General features: G+C 37.8%; 1 protein-coding gene across 1 annotated transcript; it reads left to right on the forward strand.

Moving 5' to 3' along the window:
- The first annotated feature begins 2302 nt into the window (after positions 1-2302).
- Positions 2303-3923, forward strand: LOC137938262 (uncharacterized). Its single transcript, XM_068783248.1, has 5 exons — positions 2303-2413; positions 2524-2694; positions 2896-3041; positions 3211-3487; positions 3600-3923. Exons 1-5 carry the CDS (start codon positions 2303-2305, stop codon positions 3921-3923), a joined length of 1029 nt encoding a protein of 342 aa, XP_068639349.1.
- The last annotated feature ends 12297 nt before the right edge of the window (positions 3924-16220 follow it).

The following is a 16220-nucleotide window of genomic DNA, read 5'->3' on the forward strand; positions in this document are numbered from 1 at the left end:
CCAGTGCTGGATTCACAAATCCCACATCGTGTTACTCGAACCATGACTCGGGACCGTAACAACTTGGTATCAGAGCAGGGTAACATGGGGGATAATATCAGCAATGAAAAAATCCAAATCAGGATACAAAAGATAAAACATAGCCTTGAAACAACACAACCAGTGTTAGGGAAGGTTTGTGGTTTGGAAGAAGAGATGAGCCGAGTCATCAGCATGCTAACGGAGTTGAGGGCAGAGAGACATCAGAGTCCAGAGGTGAGAGAGGTCACTCAACCATATCACAGAAGAGGGGAACAATGGCCTGGGCGCACTGCTATCCAAGGACCCCAGCATGGAGGCACAGTTCCAAGGTACACTAAGTTAGAGTTTCCCTCTTTCAATGGTTCAGTTGATCTCTTAATTTGGTTGCATAGATGTGAAAAACAAATTTGAACCAAGGGACTACTGAATGGAATAAGGTGCAACTAGCCTCGTTCCATATGACAGATGAAGCCATGTTATGGGTTACTCAAGTAGAGAAAGAGAGACCAGGGATGACTTGGGGAGAATTTAAAAATATATGCACATTTAGATTTGGCCCTCCCGCCAACAACAACCCCCTGGGAGAGTTATTCCTATTGCGACAAATTGGTTCGGTGGAACAATATCAAAAACTGTTCCAGGAAAAGTTGGCTCGTGCTGGTGAGAGGGTATTGGTTGACCAGCAGGTCTCCCTATTCACAGCAGGTCTCAATGAGTATTTACGGCTAGAGGTAGAACTCCTTATGCCTACGGATTTAGCTCATGCAATGAATATTGCACGAGCAATGGAACAATGACAACAGTTGCAGCAACGTAAGCCGGGTTGGTCAGGTGAGAGGAAAACTTCCTCCATGTGGCAAGGAAGCCACTATAATTCATCTCAGGGAGCATCTCTGGGCAGCCCCATCGAGACACACTCCGACTACGACTCGGGTAGCCGATCCCCGCCCTGGTAATTCCCTACCAAGCTTTATAAAAAAATTAACGAGTGGGAAGATGGCAGAAAGGCGGTCCAAAAATTTATGTTATAACTGCAATGAGTAGTATCGGGTAGGACACCAATGTAAACGATTATTTTGGCTCGAGGTGGAGGATTCAGAGGATCCAGAGGAGCCAGAGGAGCCAGAGGATATTGTTGAGGAGGAACCACCGTAGATATCCTTGCATGCTATTACTGGCCAAAAATCGCCTAATACAATGCAAGTTTGAGCTCATGTCATCGATTGAGAACTGGTGGGACTAGTCGACTCAGGGAGTACACACATTTTTTTGAGTTTGATAGCCGCATAGCATCTCTAGGTCCAGATACACACTCATCCGACAGCCACCGTCTCAGTGGCCAATGGCGAGAAGGTCCCTAGCTATGAGATTAGTAAGGCAGTAAATTTTTCCATTGGCTCTACTTAGTTTAATGCTGAATTTTTTGTTATTCCCCTAGCGGGATTTGATATGGTATTAGGCATTAAATGGTTACAAACATTGGGGCCCATTCTGTGGGACATTTTGGCTTTAACCATGAGCTTTGATTTGGCCTGGAGTCGGGTGCTCTTACAGGGCTGTCAGGTGAACAGGACCCACCACATGCACACTTTGCAGACACATGAACAGCCTGACAGTACTAGTGAGAGTCTGGTTGAGGAGTTCTCTGACCTCTTCCAGTAGCCTTCGGGTTTGCCTCCCCTAAGGCACTGTGACCGCAGGATCTGTCTGAAACCAGGATCTGAGGTAGTGGTCATGAGACCGTACCGTTACCCACACCTTCAGAAGGACGAGATAGAGCGTCAGTGCCAGGATATGTTGAAACAGGGTCTTGTTCAGTCGCTCCCCGTTCTCTTCACCCATCTTACTTGTGAAGAAACATCATGGGAGATGGGGGTTCTACATGGATTACTGGGAGTTGAAATGTGCAGACAGTAAAAGACAAGTTTTCGTTTCCGGTAGTGGATGAGCTCCTGGATGAGTTACATGGGTCGTGGTTATTCACTAAATTCGACCTCCATTTGGGATACCATCAGGTCTGGATGCACCCCTCTAATATCAAGAAGACGGCGTTCCACACGCACCATGCCCACTTTGAGTTCGTCATCACGCCGTTTGGGTTATCCAATGCACCCTCTACTTTTCAAGCTTTGATGAACGAGGTATTTAGCCCCTATCTTCAAAATTTTGATATATAACAAGTCGGTTGAGGAGCACTTGGCACACTTGAGGATTGTTTTCGACTTGTTACGATCACATAAGCTCTATTTGAAACATTCCAAGTGTTCTTTTGCGGCTTCACATGTGGGGTATCGGGGACACATTATCTCACATGAGGGGGTTATGGTGGATCTCGAGAAGATCCGAGCTATTCACGAGTGGCCGCAGCCATAGTCGTGTTCTGAATTACGGGGTTTTTTGGGTCTTGCAGGCTACTACCGCAAATTTATTCAGAACTATGGGCCAGTGGCAGCACCATTGACCAGTCTACTCAAGAAAAATTCTATTATTTGGAATGAGGAGGCCACCAAGTTGTTTGTGGCACTCAAAGCTGCCCCCGCATCCGCGCCAGTATTACAACTTTCCAACTTTAACAAATTGTTCGTGGTAGAGTGTGACGCTTCGGGCGCTGGCATTGGGGTCATTTTACAGCAGTTGGGCCATCCTATTGCATATTTTAGCAGACAGTTGGCAGTCTGTCATCACAAGCTGGCAGCCTATGAGCACAAATTGATTGGGTTGGCCAAGGCAGTCCAACATTGGAGGCCTTATCTCTGGGGCTGGGCTTTTCTCATACGCACGGATCACTACAACCTTAAATTCCTACTAGAACAGCATTTGACGACGTCGCCACAACAACACTAGATCAGTAAGTTATTGGGGTTTGACTTCTAGGTGGAATATCGTGCGGGGAGATTAAATAAGGTGGCAGACGCCATGTCATGGTGTTTTGAGGATCAGCAGTCGGTCTATTCGATCAGCCAACCGAGATTTCTCATTGTGGACTTGGTGAGAAACGCACATGCCACTGACCCTGCACTGTAGGGACTGCATCAGAAGATTTTGGAAGGGACAATGAATTCAAAGTGGTCCATCCAGGATTCACTTATTTATTACAAGTAGCGGCTTTTCCTTCCACCTGAGTCCAAGTAGATTCCAGCTATTCTCTCGGCCTACCATGACAGTACACACGCAAAAGACCTTGCACAGAATTCGAGCTGATTTTTACTGGCAAGCCATGAAACCCTCTATTGCGACTTATGTGGGCGACTGTCAGGTTTGCCAGTACAACAAAGCCGAGCACTTGAGTCCAGCAGGTCTTCTCCAGCCTCTGGCCCTTCCTAACCAGGTTTGGGCCGATATTTCGATGGATTTTGTGGAAGGTCTACCCCTGTCTTCCGACAAATCCGTACTTTTCGTGGTGGTTGATATATTCTCCAAGTACATACATTTTATACCGCTGGCTCATCCTTATATAGTAACACGGGTTGCTCAGACTTTTCTGGAGTAGATAGTCCACTTACATGGCATTCCAGAATCCATTATGAGTGACAGAGATGCAATATTCATGAACACCTTTTGGTGGGACTAAATTGAAGTTCTCCTCCGCCTATCATCCACAGATAGACAAACAAACGGAGGTGGTGAACAACACCATTGAGATGTATCTACGGTGCTTGGTGGGTGATCGTCCGCGGAAATTGTTTCAATGGCTTTCGTGGGCCAAAAACTGTTACAACACTTCATTCCACTCTGCCTTGCAAGCCACTCCTTTCTGGGTTATATATGGCCTGGATCCACCACGCCTTCTCTCGTACAACCTAGGGTCCACCAACGTGGACGTGATTGATCAGGCGCACATGGACAGGGATCTGCTGTTACAGAATATGACAAAACGACTTTTACGTCCCAAGCTCGGATGAAGGATGTCTACGCCAAAGGCCACCGTGAGGTCTCTTTTGAGGTTGGGGAGTATGTGTGGCTACGGCTCCAGCCCTACCGTCAGTAGTCTCTTGCGGGACCTCCACGTCATAAGCTCTCTCCCCGATTTTTCTGACCGTTTCTCATTCTTCGACGCGTGGGACCAGCCGTCTATCAACTCAAATTCCCGGACATGGCCAAAATTACTGATGTGTTTCATTTCTCTCTTTTGAAGCCACATTTCGAGGCGCAGCCTACATCCGCTCCATTCCTACCACCGGTTGATCATGACAAGGTTATTCTTAACCCAGCCACGGTGTTACGCGCATGCTTGCCCAATGACCATCGGGAGATTCTGGTTCAGTGGACGGACACTGACCCAACGCTGCCACACGGGAACGTGTTGACATCTTCAAACAGGTCTACCCACCTTTTGAGCTGGAGGACAAGCTCTTTCTCCATGGGGAGGAAGATGTTGTGGACTCAATAGCACACCGAGTCCCACAACGAAGGAGGCAACAACAACTCACTCAATAGGATTTATTTCTTATATTACTTTGAGTAGGATTTATTTCTTATATTGTTTTAAGTAGGAGTTATTTCTAATTACTTTTATATGAAGGGGCATTATGGGGAATTATTGTAACCCTAAACCTAATGTGATCTATTTAAGGGAAATGAATGAATGAAAAAGGTAAGCTTTGATATTTTAGAATAACCTAGTGTAAATAGGTTGAGATCACCTCTTGATATCGAGTTTATGGTTTACTCCAAAAATCCAACCTATCTTTCACCCTCCATTGCCATCCATCTTCACCCAAATTCATCCATCATCATCCATACTAAGATGAGGAGCTTCTTGCCCCTTTCCCGAGCCCAAAGAGAGGGTCTTCCCTCCTCATCAGCGTCAACAACAAGTGGGGTTCAATTCCCTCTTGACGAGTAACAAAAAGGGAAGAGTTTGGTTCTTCCACATGAAGGATTAAAGCAACTCCTCTTGTTGGGGAATCATCACGGAAACAGAGCAAGAACAGCCATCAACGAGAGCCAAGGCTGCCCCTAAGCTAGGCCTTCAAATCTAGCACGAGCTGCATAAAATCAGGGTCGAAACCCTGATTTATGTGAGCAAGAACAGGTATTCTTCCATTATCTCTCCACCTGAATTAATTCCATTCTAGCTCTAACTTTAACATTAGAATGAGTTCATAAAAAGGGAGACTGATCACTGGTGGAAAATTAGCCAAAGAAGGGATCTTTAACCCTCCTTACTAAGTCCAACAACTCAGTAATAGTGCTGGATTCACAAATCCCACGCCGTGTTACTCGATCCATGACCCGGGACCATAACATGTTCACTCCATCATGACATGAGGTCGATTCCTTCCTTAGGGGTCAACTCTTCTTGCTCCGATTTCACCACATGCCGACTCCTTAATTTTGTCTTTTCGTTTTAGGCTTTCATTTTCTTTCACTGATTATGCTTGATTTTTATAGATGGGTTTGACTGCTTCGACTATTGGCACTTCAATTTTTATTTCTTCCTACATGGTCATCTCCTTTTGCTCATTTTATTCATCCTGCCTTTTTTGGACCGGTTGTTTCCAAAAAAAATGATTCTTCCTTTGTCTTTTAAGTCAAATGATGCTACTAGATGTTGATGGTGCGCTTTCTAGTATGAGCAAATTTCTTCCCTTTTCTATGGATCATTGAAATGGGCCATGGTGGATCGAACGAATATGTTGTTAGAAATTTTTTTAAAGGGCTATTTTTATGCGCCTCATACTTAACATATATCATTAGTAATATTATCTTAATTGGGATCTTGGGGCCAACATAATATATAAAATCATTTACTCTTTTCTGATTATATACTTTTTACTCCCGTAGCTTGAACATGATTGTGTCCCATTCAAGTAAACAAGACTTCATGCAAAGGCTACAAGTTTAGACATAATTCAACTTACATTCAAATCAAACAACATAAGTAGGAGTGTGCTTGTCGGAAGTAGTTCATAGCCATCTTCAATTGAGTTGCTCTAACTTCTTATTCTATAGGAAAATTAATGTTTCTCAAAGTTTTTTCTTCTCCATGAATTTTTTTTGAGATAAGTATATATTTCTCGATGAAATTTGATTGTTGTCGAGAAAAAGATTCCCACTAAATGGAGAGAACCAATTATTTTCCATGAAATTAAAAAATCACCAAGATATTCTAGTCGAAACTATCTTGTCAATAATAAGCTAGGAAAAAAAATAAAAATAATTCACTTACTCTCAAATAAATTCAAAGATTAACAAAAAAATATATTATTTTAAAAAAATTATTTCACCAAGAATAAGAGGGGAAATTAAAAATAAAAATATTCACTTATTCTCAAAGTAATTAAAAAATCACCAAGAAGTATATACTATTCTCGACAAAAAAAACCTCGAGAATAAGATAGAGAAAGACAAAAAAAATATAAACTAATTATGGGAAACTTTTAAAAATCTCTTAGAAATATATGCTATTCTCGATCAAATAATTTCACCAAAAAAAAGAAAGGAAAATAAAAATAAAAAATCACTTATTACTGGTGAAATTAAAAATCTTTGTGAAATATATACTAATCTCAGAGAAGTAATTTCTCTAAGAAATAGTTAGGAAAAAATAAAAAAATATCCACTATTCTCTATGAAATAAAAAATCATTGAGAAATATATTTTTTCTCAACGAAATAATTTTGCCAAGAATAAGTAGGAAACATTAACAACAAAAATTAATTGAGAAATATCTACTTATTCTTGATAAAATTCAAAAATTCAGGTAAATATATGCTATTCTCGATAAAAACAATTTCATTGAAAATAAGTAGAAAAAAAAAAGCATTACAGAGAAATATTCACTTATTCTCAACGAATTTAAAAAATCATCAAGAAATAGATATTATTCTAGATGGAATAATTTTATCGAGAATAAGTAGGAAAAAAATATAATCATAGATAATTAATCACCTATTGTCACATATAGTTATATTTAGCATTTCCTCTTACTACAACCATAGTGCTATGTAAGTCATTAATCAAGTATAATAGTGCTTTTATGTGAAACGAGATAAGATTTTTATCAATGGAATAAATAAAACAATCAAAATTAAAATTTTAAATTTTCATTAAATATTATTATTATTTATTTGTTGTATTTTAAGAAAATATTTAATTAAAATATTAAAGTTAAATTAAAAAAATTAAATCATCAATCAACTTAATTTGTTAACATAATATAAAAATTAATTAATATATTTTAATTAAGTAATTTATTTGATATTATTAATTTTTTTCAATTATCCTTATATATAATCATTTTGATAAAAACTTTTTCTATAGATTTTCTTAAAATGGAAAATAGAAATTAATTAGTGAGATACACATAAATTCTTTGTATATTGATGGAAATACTTTCAAAGTTAGAAAAAGTAAACTATAAACTAAATATAAGTATTTGGTTCGCGATTTAAATTATTAATTAGTGAGAGTGTAATAATTTGCATGATCATATTGATGCACATTATAAATTGATCAAGTCATGTTAATGTAATATGACTTGTGAAGTAACTAATTGAGTTATTGATCAAGTAATTAGTTAATATCAATTATTAAATATAATTTATTATATAATTACATTATTATCTCATAGATGATTTATTCTTATTCCAATGTTACAGAAACTATTTTTAGGTAATTATTAAAATAAATAAATTAAAGACTTGGTTATTATTAATAATCCTCGGGAACCTTTCGTGCTATTTATGAACACTATCTAATAGTGAAAAGTTAAAAAGAGAAGAAGAAGAAATCCTTTGTATAAACATTCGGACTGTGATTGGTCATATTTATTTTTATAGAGAAATAGAAAAAGCCATACAAGGGTTTTGTTAGGCCTAAGCTATGTAATCATGTGATACTAAGAGAGCAGTAAAATTGTGATGTAGTTCTGAGAGGGAAAGAGCCATGAGGGTTACAAGTGTTAGGGTTTACTTTAGCTTTTATATTCCGTTGCAATTTTGTAAAAATATTTCTAATAAGAAACAACCTTTGGATGAAGTTAATTGTGATCGAAAGGTAATGGGAGATGTAGCGCACTCGATCGTCTCATTAGATATAAGTCAGTAGTTTGATTGACTGCTATAACTGCATTTTTTCACATACCTTTTGTAAGCATTGAATCGGACCTAATCTTACCCAGTTCAATTATGATCGGACCGATTGGTCAAGTTCGGTTCTAACAGCACACGTGCATGTGGCTGTTTGGCTAATGGCACTTTCTGCTTCCATCCTGAAACGGTTGGTGACACAGCAACATCTGTCACGCCCCGTCGTCAGGTTTGCATTGTTTGTTACCATCAAAAATGCGTAAACAAGAGTTATATAAAGCAGGAGAGACATAAGAATAATGAGAGTAGAGGGAAAGAGAATCAAGAGTGTTTTATCTTTCCTTTCATCTTTTTCTTCTTTTACGTTTTGTAAAGAAATTGCAGCAAAGAAGAGGAACAACATAGCTATTCAAAGTTGTGATCCTCTTTTTTTCTAGGAGATTGGATTACTGTACTGCAATTGATCCATTTGTAAACCTTTTTCTCATTCATTCATCTGTTTAAAATGTGAAATTCTGATGCTCTCAATATCGCTATTTGAATCCTCTTTGCTTTTTTTTCTTTAATGGTACTTTCTTAAATCATCTGAACTATATTTAAGTTTGTTTTCTTGCTTATAACAGGTAAACATGACGAGGTCCTGACAAGAATTTTATTGGAGCTCTGCTATTACCTAAGATATTGACAAGTTCAACTATCCAATTTTTCAAATTGAAATGCTCAACCCAACCGGTCTAGATGCTGAAGTGGTTGGGTTGAACATTCAATTTGACAAATGTGATGGTTCAAGGTAGCAACTGGCTGGGTTGAGCATTCAATTTGACAAATGTGATGGTTCAAGGTAGCAGCTGGCTGGGTTGAGCATTCAATTTGAAAAACTTGAGTTCTAGTGGTCTACATCCATGGATAGATCAAAGAAGAAATCGAGGTCAAGGATGAGCATCTTAGTAATTTCATTCAGGGAGGGGATGTCTTTGAAAATTGGCTTGTCAAAAAATCTATCCTTCTACTCAAGACTCTTCAAGTTTGGCTTACTTATTTTCATCTCTTGGGCTGAAGATGATCAATCTTCACTACTTTCACTTTTTAGAGATTTCACTCCCTTGAAATCGTAATGAGGCTCGTTTATGCATCAGGTAAAGTTGAATGCAGATATTGATGGACAAGAAATAAGAGTATGTGATGACATCGAAACATGATTCCACTATTAATCTCCTCAATGACTTCAGGGAGTCGTGGTAACTTAAAGTCAAGTCAAATTATCTCACCTAATTGAACACCATTGAGGGTCATACCATAGAGAACAACACTTCTTAGGGCTTGGAAACCTTTGAAATCATGCGGAGGCTCGATTATGCACCAAGTTAAGTCGAGAGATAATATTGATGGACAAGAGAACAAAGAGTTTGGCATTCCTCATTTATTCATCCCCCACCTGATATCATCATCATCTGTCATGTCGGAGTGCCTTACACTTCCACTCAAATCAAGCACAAGCTCTCCAAATCCTTTGACTTTGAGATTTGAGTCCCTTGAAATTGTAATGAGGCTCCTTTTTGCATCAGGTTAAGTTGAGTGAAGATATTGATGGACAAGAGAACAAACAGTCCAGTTTTTTGAATTTCTTCACCCTCTGATAATCATCAAGTTCAAACTACTTAACCCCACTCAAATCAAGTTCAAGCTCCTCAACTCCAATTGTAGACAAATCAATCCACATCGAGAGATTAAAGGAGTAGCTCTTATCGGGATCAAAGAACAGATGAATAATATTGTCTCACCGGTAGCTGATCTTGTTGGTGTTGTTTATGATACAAAGTCAATATTTTGTAACTCCCCTAATTCTCAAATAAATTGTAAAGACACGTTTTCAGTGTATAATAATGAATCTTCTCTGGGGTTAATATTTGTTCCATAACTTCTCCCCTCAATAGGGTTGTTTGCTGCATTGAATTTTGTTTGTTTAATTTATTTCGTTTTAAATTTTTTTCTAGTTAATTTACTACTTTTTATCTTGCTAATTAATTTTATCTATCGTCCCTTTGATTGAAGTAATTGTAAGTCTCTTCCATAACCCTCTTTTATTTTTCTCTCCCCTTCCTCTTTTCCTTGTCATTTTGTATCTCTTTTCCTAGAATTATGGTAATCCAAGAGCTTGTAACGTAATAGTCATATTTTCTCTTTCTCACTTGAAATGAGGACGAGGTTGAGAGAAAAGCAAATGAAGTGGAGATAAGGTTTAGAGAAAGGGGAATGGTTGGGTTTCAGGGTCAAGATTTAGTATCGGAATTTAGGGTTTCAAGAACTCTACAAATCCTACTTGTGCCCACCCCTAGCATTCGATATAGCGAGGAGAGGAGTAAACGTACAAATAGGGATTTCAAATTTGTTAGTGATATTAGTCCCCTCTAATAACATGAAAAGGATAAATAAAATTGTTCTACATGGAAGAATGGTTTGTCCATGGGAAGGGAACCAACCCATTGCTAGTACATATGTACTAACAAATCTCACAAGCTATTAGCAAAAACTCCTAACCATATATATCCAACGTACCCTTACATCAAAATGTAATACCCTAATTACAATTATAAAATACTATTTTACACCTATTAAAAAGTAAAACTTCCCAATGAAGCTTCTTCGAAAGACATACAAATGACTCCAAGGCATTAGTGTATACAATGTAATCCTTAATGTTTGTATTATAAGATGAGCAAGGAGATTACTAGGGGTAAGTAAAAGTTTAATAGGGTCATTTTTGGCATTTGGACGCCAAGCATGAGAAAGGGAGGGGGGTGCCACCTTCGGGTTAAATGGGAAAAGTTTTGTTAAGAAAAGCCAAAAGGTTGGTTAATGTAGGAGTTTTAGGGGGTCAGTCTTAATTTCTTATTAGGCGTTTCATAATTCTTATTTGATATAATCTCTAGTTTTTTATTTGATGTATTTGAGTCTGAATTGAAGTAGGAATTGCCATATTATTGTTTTCAAGACCCAAGGGTACTAATAAAAAGTCTCAAAAAGATTTCAAACACCATATAAATAAAAAGACCAACCAAAGCAGTGCTGAAAGGTTTGGCCAAAAGGGTAAGTGAGAGTCAAATAAATGACGATAGGAGAAAAGAGTGCCAAAGGCTAATGGGTAATGAGGAAGATAGGGTGTGGAAGTTGGGTTCACTATGTGTTTTTTTTTTTTGTAAGAAATTCAAATCTTCATTAGAATAACCAATGACAACAACAATCAGTAAATAATGAACCCAAGGCAATCAATTGAGGAGTTTTTCTTCAATAAGAATGTCTCAGTCAAAGAGACAATATAGTAGCAAGAGAAATGGGCCAATGCCCAAATAACCGGTAAATAATGCAAGTCCTTAAGAGTAATAAGGACACATGAAATAATTTGTAGCGAGTTCATCCTTGAATAAGGAAGATATGAACCTAGACCAGTATAACACAAGAAGAGAGCAAGTAGACCGAGTCAGGTTGGCTCGTGTTCGAGTTGACCCGGTCCAAGTTTGGTGTCATCATTTTCAACAGCAGGAATAGAGCTGGCACTCAAGAAATAACCCATGAACAGAATCAGTATGCAAACCCGATAGATTAATTAGATTATCTTGGCAGAGTCTGGTGTTGTCGTCTTGTGTAACAGCGACGAAGTTGACACTCAAGAAATAACCAACTCAAAATGAGTAAATCACGCATATCACTCGGTAGGCAGCAATAACCAAATAACAATCAGCTGAGTCATATGAAATATTTCCAAACAAAGCAATGCTGTCAGAGAGATCATAAAGAAAAAATGAGAGAAAACTGACTGGCACATTGTCGTGATCTTTCCGAACAGAGGAAGATCAAATATTTTTGGAAACAACTAGATATCTTCCCGAATAGAGCAAATATATTCTTGGCAATCAGAGTAAAAATGGAATGAATCGGAAGATCAATAACGAAGATCCGAAGATACCAAAAGATCAATTTTGAGCATGAACAACAAAGCCAGGAAGGAATATCATTTTCCATATGATCTCATAAGAGAAGATACGATGAATCAAGCAATATTTTTCAGCCAAAAACGGATCCAAAAACATTTCAGCAAGTCTTGTTGAACGAAGATATCTTCCTTTGAAGCAACAACGTTTTCAGAATGACACACCAGTGCCTGACTATCTGGTGAAGCAATTTTTGGAATGGAATATGAAATGCCAATGCTCGAATAACATTACTAGACAATTGGTTGTTCTCATATGAAGAATAGTAAGTTTCCAGAATTAATATTGAAGATGGCATTGATAAAACCAACCACGCTTTGCCAGCTAATGTCCAACCGAGAAAAGAAGCCAGCCTCCAGTGATCAACAAATGTTGACAGAAGATGACAACAAATTTTGTCCAACGAGTTTGGTAGAGATATCAGAAGCCAACAATCAATTTATCGAGTGATGGAAGATTTGTTGGAAGTGATCAACTACCGAGCAATGGAGGAGCAGAGACATCTCTTTAGACACCGATCAAAGGATGAGCAATGGAGGTACGAGATTCAGAGATCAGACACCAATGCTATGACAGATAATGGAAGAGCATCTTCTTCTCCAAAAGATAACGATCAAGAGAAGAAGAAAAACAACTGCCTATGCAGCTTCTCCAAAAATAATTTCTCCCCTGTTATCAACACCTATGCTTTCTGCATATCAATGAGTAGTGCAGAAGAAATAGGGTAGTCTCTTCAATGAAAGAAAAAGGCACCATCCAAGCCAAATAGAGAGGATTGGTAATGGCATAGTAATGCTAGGCAGCAGGAGAAAATGAGCAGTGCTGGAAGGAAGACGAGCCAATTAGGAGAAAACCATGGTTCCAACAGTTTGTCCACTAGCATTGGAATGAGTAACATAAAAAAATGAAGTTTTCAACAACAACAACATAGATGATTAACAATATTGAAACGAAATTCCAGCAATGATGAAAAATGAAGCAGCAATATGAGCAACAAAAAATAATGGGTTTCTAGAATCCTGAAAACCATAGCTGTGAGTACTGAAAAATCAATGTGTTGATACCATGTTTATTTTCAAGACTCCATGGATTACGCTATGGACAAAAGGAGAGAAAGCTTGTTGGGGAGAAAACAGGAGGAGAATGAGATTATGGACTTGTGTCCAAACCCTCCCCTTGAAGCACTATTTACAAATGAATAAAATTATAATAATATAATTATGCCCTTCACCCTAAAAGAGTGAAAAAGAGACAAGAAACATAAACTAACCACATCAGTGCCACCACAATTACATCATATCTTCTAACATAAATAGATGCTCATTGTACTCAAATTAAGAGTTAGTGAACTTTTCACTTTTCCAGAAATTGAACAATCCCAACCTTATAAAAAAAATGAGGTTAGAAATTTAATCCCACTTTCATCTTCCTTCCCTTTCGCTCGACTCCATCTTATTCAAAACAATATTTAGGTTCTCAAAAACCAACTCAAGCTTGCAAAAGTTCCAAAAGTAGAAAATTGACTCTTACCCACATGTGTTTCTACTTCCTTGACCATGTTCTCAACCAAAATCTAACCCTCACTCCAAACATGACCTCTAAACCCCACCTTGGTCAATTCCAACCCTGCTCATTTCATTTCCCACAACCATGTTTCTTTCCTTGTGTGGTCAAGGCCATGTTTTCAAAAACCCAATTCTGAACCGCAACCCTAAACTCTAAACCTTAAATACAAATAATAAATAAAATTATTGCGTAAATACAATATGCATCAACTAATACATTATACATATAAAACATACGTTCATGATATGACAATTTGTATCATGAATATAGAGAAATCCTCTCCTCGCTCATCCATTCCATTCTGAATTAATTCTGCCAAAATTCAAAATCTTAATCCCAACATAGTGGTAGAAACAAAAACAGTATTAGGCATTAACAAAGCTCCCATTATGAATAAAAAAAAACAGTGTATAATTTTTAATAAATAGTCAACAATTTGAATTGAAATGTTTTAATGATCTATCACATGTGTCCCATTAAGAAGGTGAAACAAAAAACAAACGCCAGCATGATCCAATGAAGGCACGTTGGTTTATCTTTCTCATTCGCAGATGAAAAAATGCCTTGAAGTGGAAAATACGGAAGAGAGGAGAAACACTGCTGAAACGGAAAGGAAAGAAGAAGAACAGGGAAAAAAAGATGAAACGGAAAATAAATAGACGAGAGAAGAGCAAAGAGACTAACGTGTGGGAGTCAGAGCTAAGCGTGCCGAGACGATGATTAGATCAGTAGTGACTTACAATAGCAGAAAGACGTTTGCTCGGTAGATTTTTGAAAAGAGTCAGAGTCAAGATCGAAACTAATTGAGTTTAACTGAAATCGGTTCCAACTAGTCAAACGGAAAACCGCAATTGTGTTCTTCGATTTTGTCATTATCACTTTCTTTTCTTTGAAGATCCAAAATCAATCTGATTTTCTGTTGTCTCTCAGATTTTCACTCAACTCTCGTTTTGCTTAAGAGGTTGAGGGGGTGAGAGGAAGTAGTGAATCATCTCTTCAATGCAGCAAACAATCCTGTTGAGGAAACAAGTTATGGAATAAATGTACAGCCCTGAGAAGATTCATTACTATACACAGAAAACGTGTCTTTACAATTTTATTGAGAATTTGGAGAGTTACAAAATATTGATTTCGTATCACAAACAACACCAACAGAATATTCATTTGTTTTTCGAACCCTGCGAGAGCTACTCATTTGATCTCTCGAGGTGGATTGAATTGTTTGTAATAGGAGTTCAGGAGCTTGAACTTGATGATATTCGATGGATGAAGAAATTCAGAAAACCGGATTGTGTGTTCTCTTGTCCATCGATATCTTCACTCGAGTTTACCTGATGCATAAAGGAGCCTCATTACGTTTTCAAAGGTCTCAAATCCCTAAAAAATGAAAGCAATGAAGATTGATAATTTTCGACTGAAGAGATGGAACCTGAAGAGTCTTAAGTACAATGGTTGAGTTTGGAACAAGCCCACTTTCAACAACACCCTCCCTGGATGAAGCTACGGAGATGCTCACCCTTGACCTCGAATTTTAATTTGAACTATCCAGGGTTATAGATCACTTGAACTCAAGTTTTTGCCCAAAAAATAGATTGATTAACACGATACTTTTTTTGTTATTCCAGATCACAAATTATGTAACAAACAAAAAACTAGTCAATGGACTTTCTGCATAAGAGAACCATTACTGAGAAGACTGACAATATTTGCAAGCTACCAAAAAATATTATTCACCACATACTCTCTTTTCTTCCATTGAAGTGTATAGTGATGACATCAATTTTCTCAAGGCAATGGATAAACATGTGGAAACCCCTATGGATTTACAACACTGTTATAGGCTTGACAAGGAGTTCACAACAAATTTAAAGAAGGCATATTATGTACAAGTTGTCTACCAACTTCTACAACTCCATACTCTGGACAAGATTAAGAAGTTTCGCCCATTCTTTTGTCCTGGTGACAGATACTCATCCAATCTCACGGAATGGATTAAATACAAAATGGATTAAATTTGTCAAAGTCGAAGGATTTGGGGAGCTTGTGCTTGATTTGAGTGGAAGTGTAAGGCACTCAGACTCAACAAATGATGATGATATCAGGTGGGGGATGAATAAATTCAGAATGTCAAACTCTTTGTTATCTTGTCTATCAATATCATCTCTCAACATAACTTGCTACATACTGGAGCCTCCGGAAGATGTCAAGGGTTTCACAACCCTAAGAAGTGTTGGTCTCTATCGCATGACCATTATAGGTGATCAAGTAGGTGAGATAATTTGTGGCTCGAAGACTTGAGTTTGAGGAACTATGACTCCCTGAAGTCAAAGAAAATTGATCATCTTCAACTGAAGAGAATAATAGTGGAGTAAGTTGCTTGAATTTGATGATATTCGATGGATGAAGAAATTCAAAAAACTCGACTGTTTGTTCTCTTGTCCATTGATATATTCACTCAACTTAACCTGATGCATCAAGGAGCCTCATTACAATTTCAAAGGTTTCAAATCTCTAAAAAATAAAAGTAATGAAGATTGATCAACTTTGGCTGAAGAGATGGAAATAAGCAAGCCGAACCTGAAGAGTCTCGAGGTCAAGGGTCGAGTTGTGA

The sequence above is a fragment of the Aristolochia californica genome, unplaced genomic scaffold (genome assembly GCF_029961685.1).
Source record: "Aristolochia californica isolate CCGP_79_NKW_82.1479 unplaced genomic scaffold, dmAriCali1.0.hap1 SCAF_8, whole genome shotgun sequence".
In the NCBI taxonomy this organism is placed as follows: domain Eukaryota; kingdom Viridiplantae; phylum Streptophyta; class Magnoliopsida; order Piperales; family Aristolochiaceae; genus Aristolochia; species Aristolochia californica.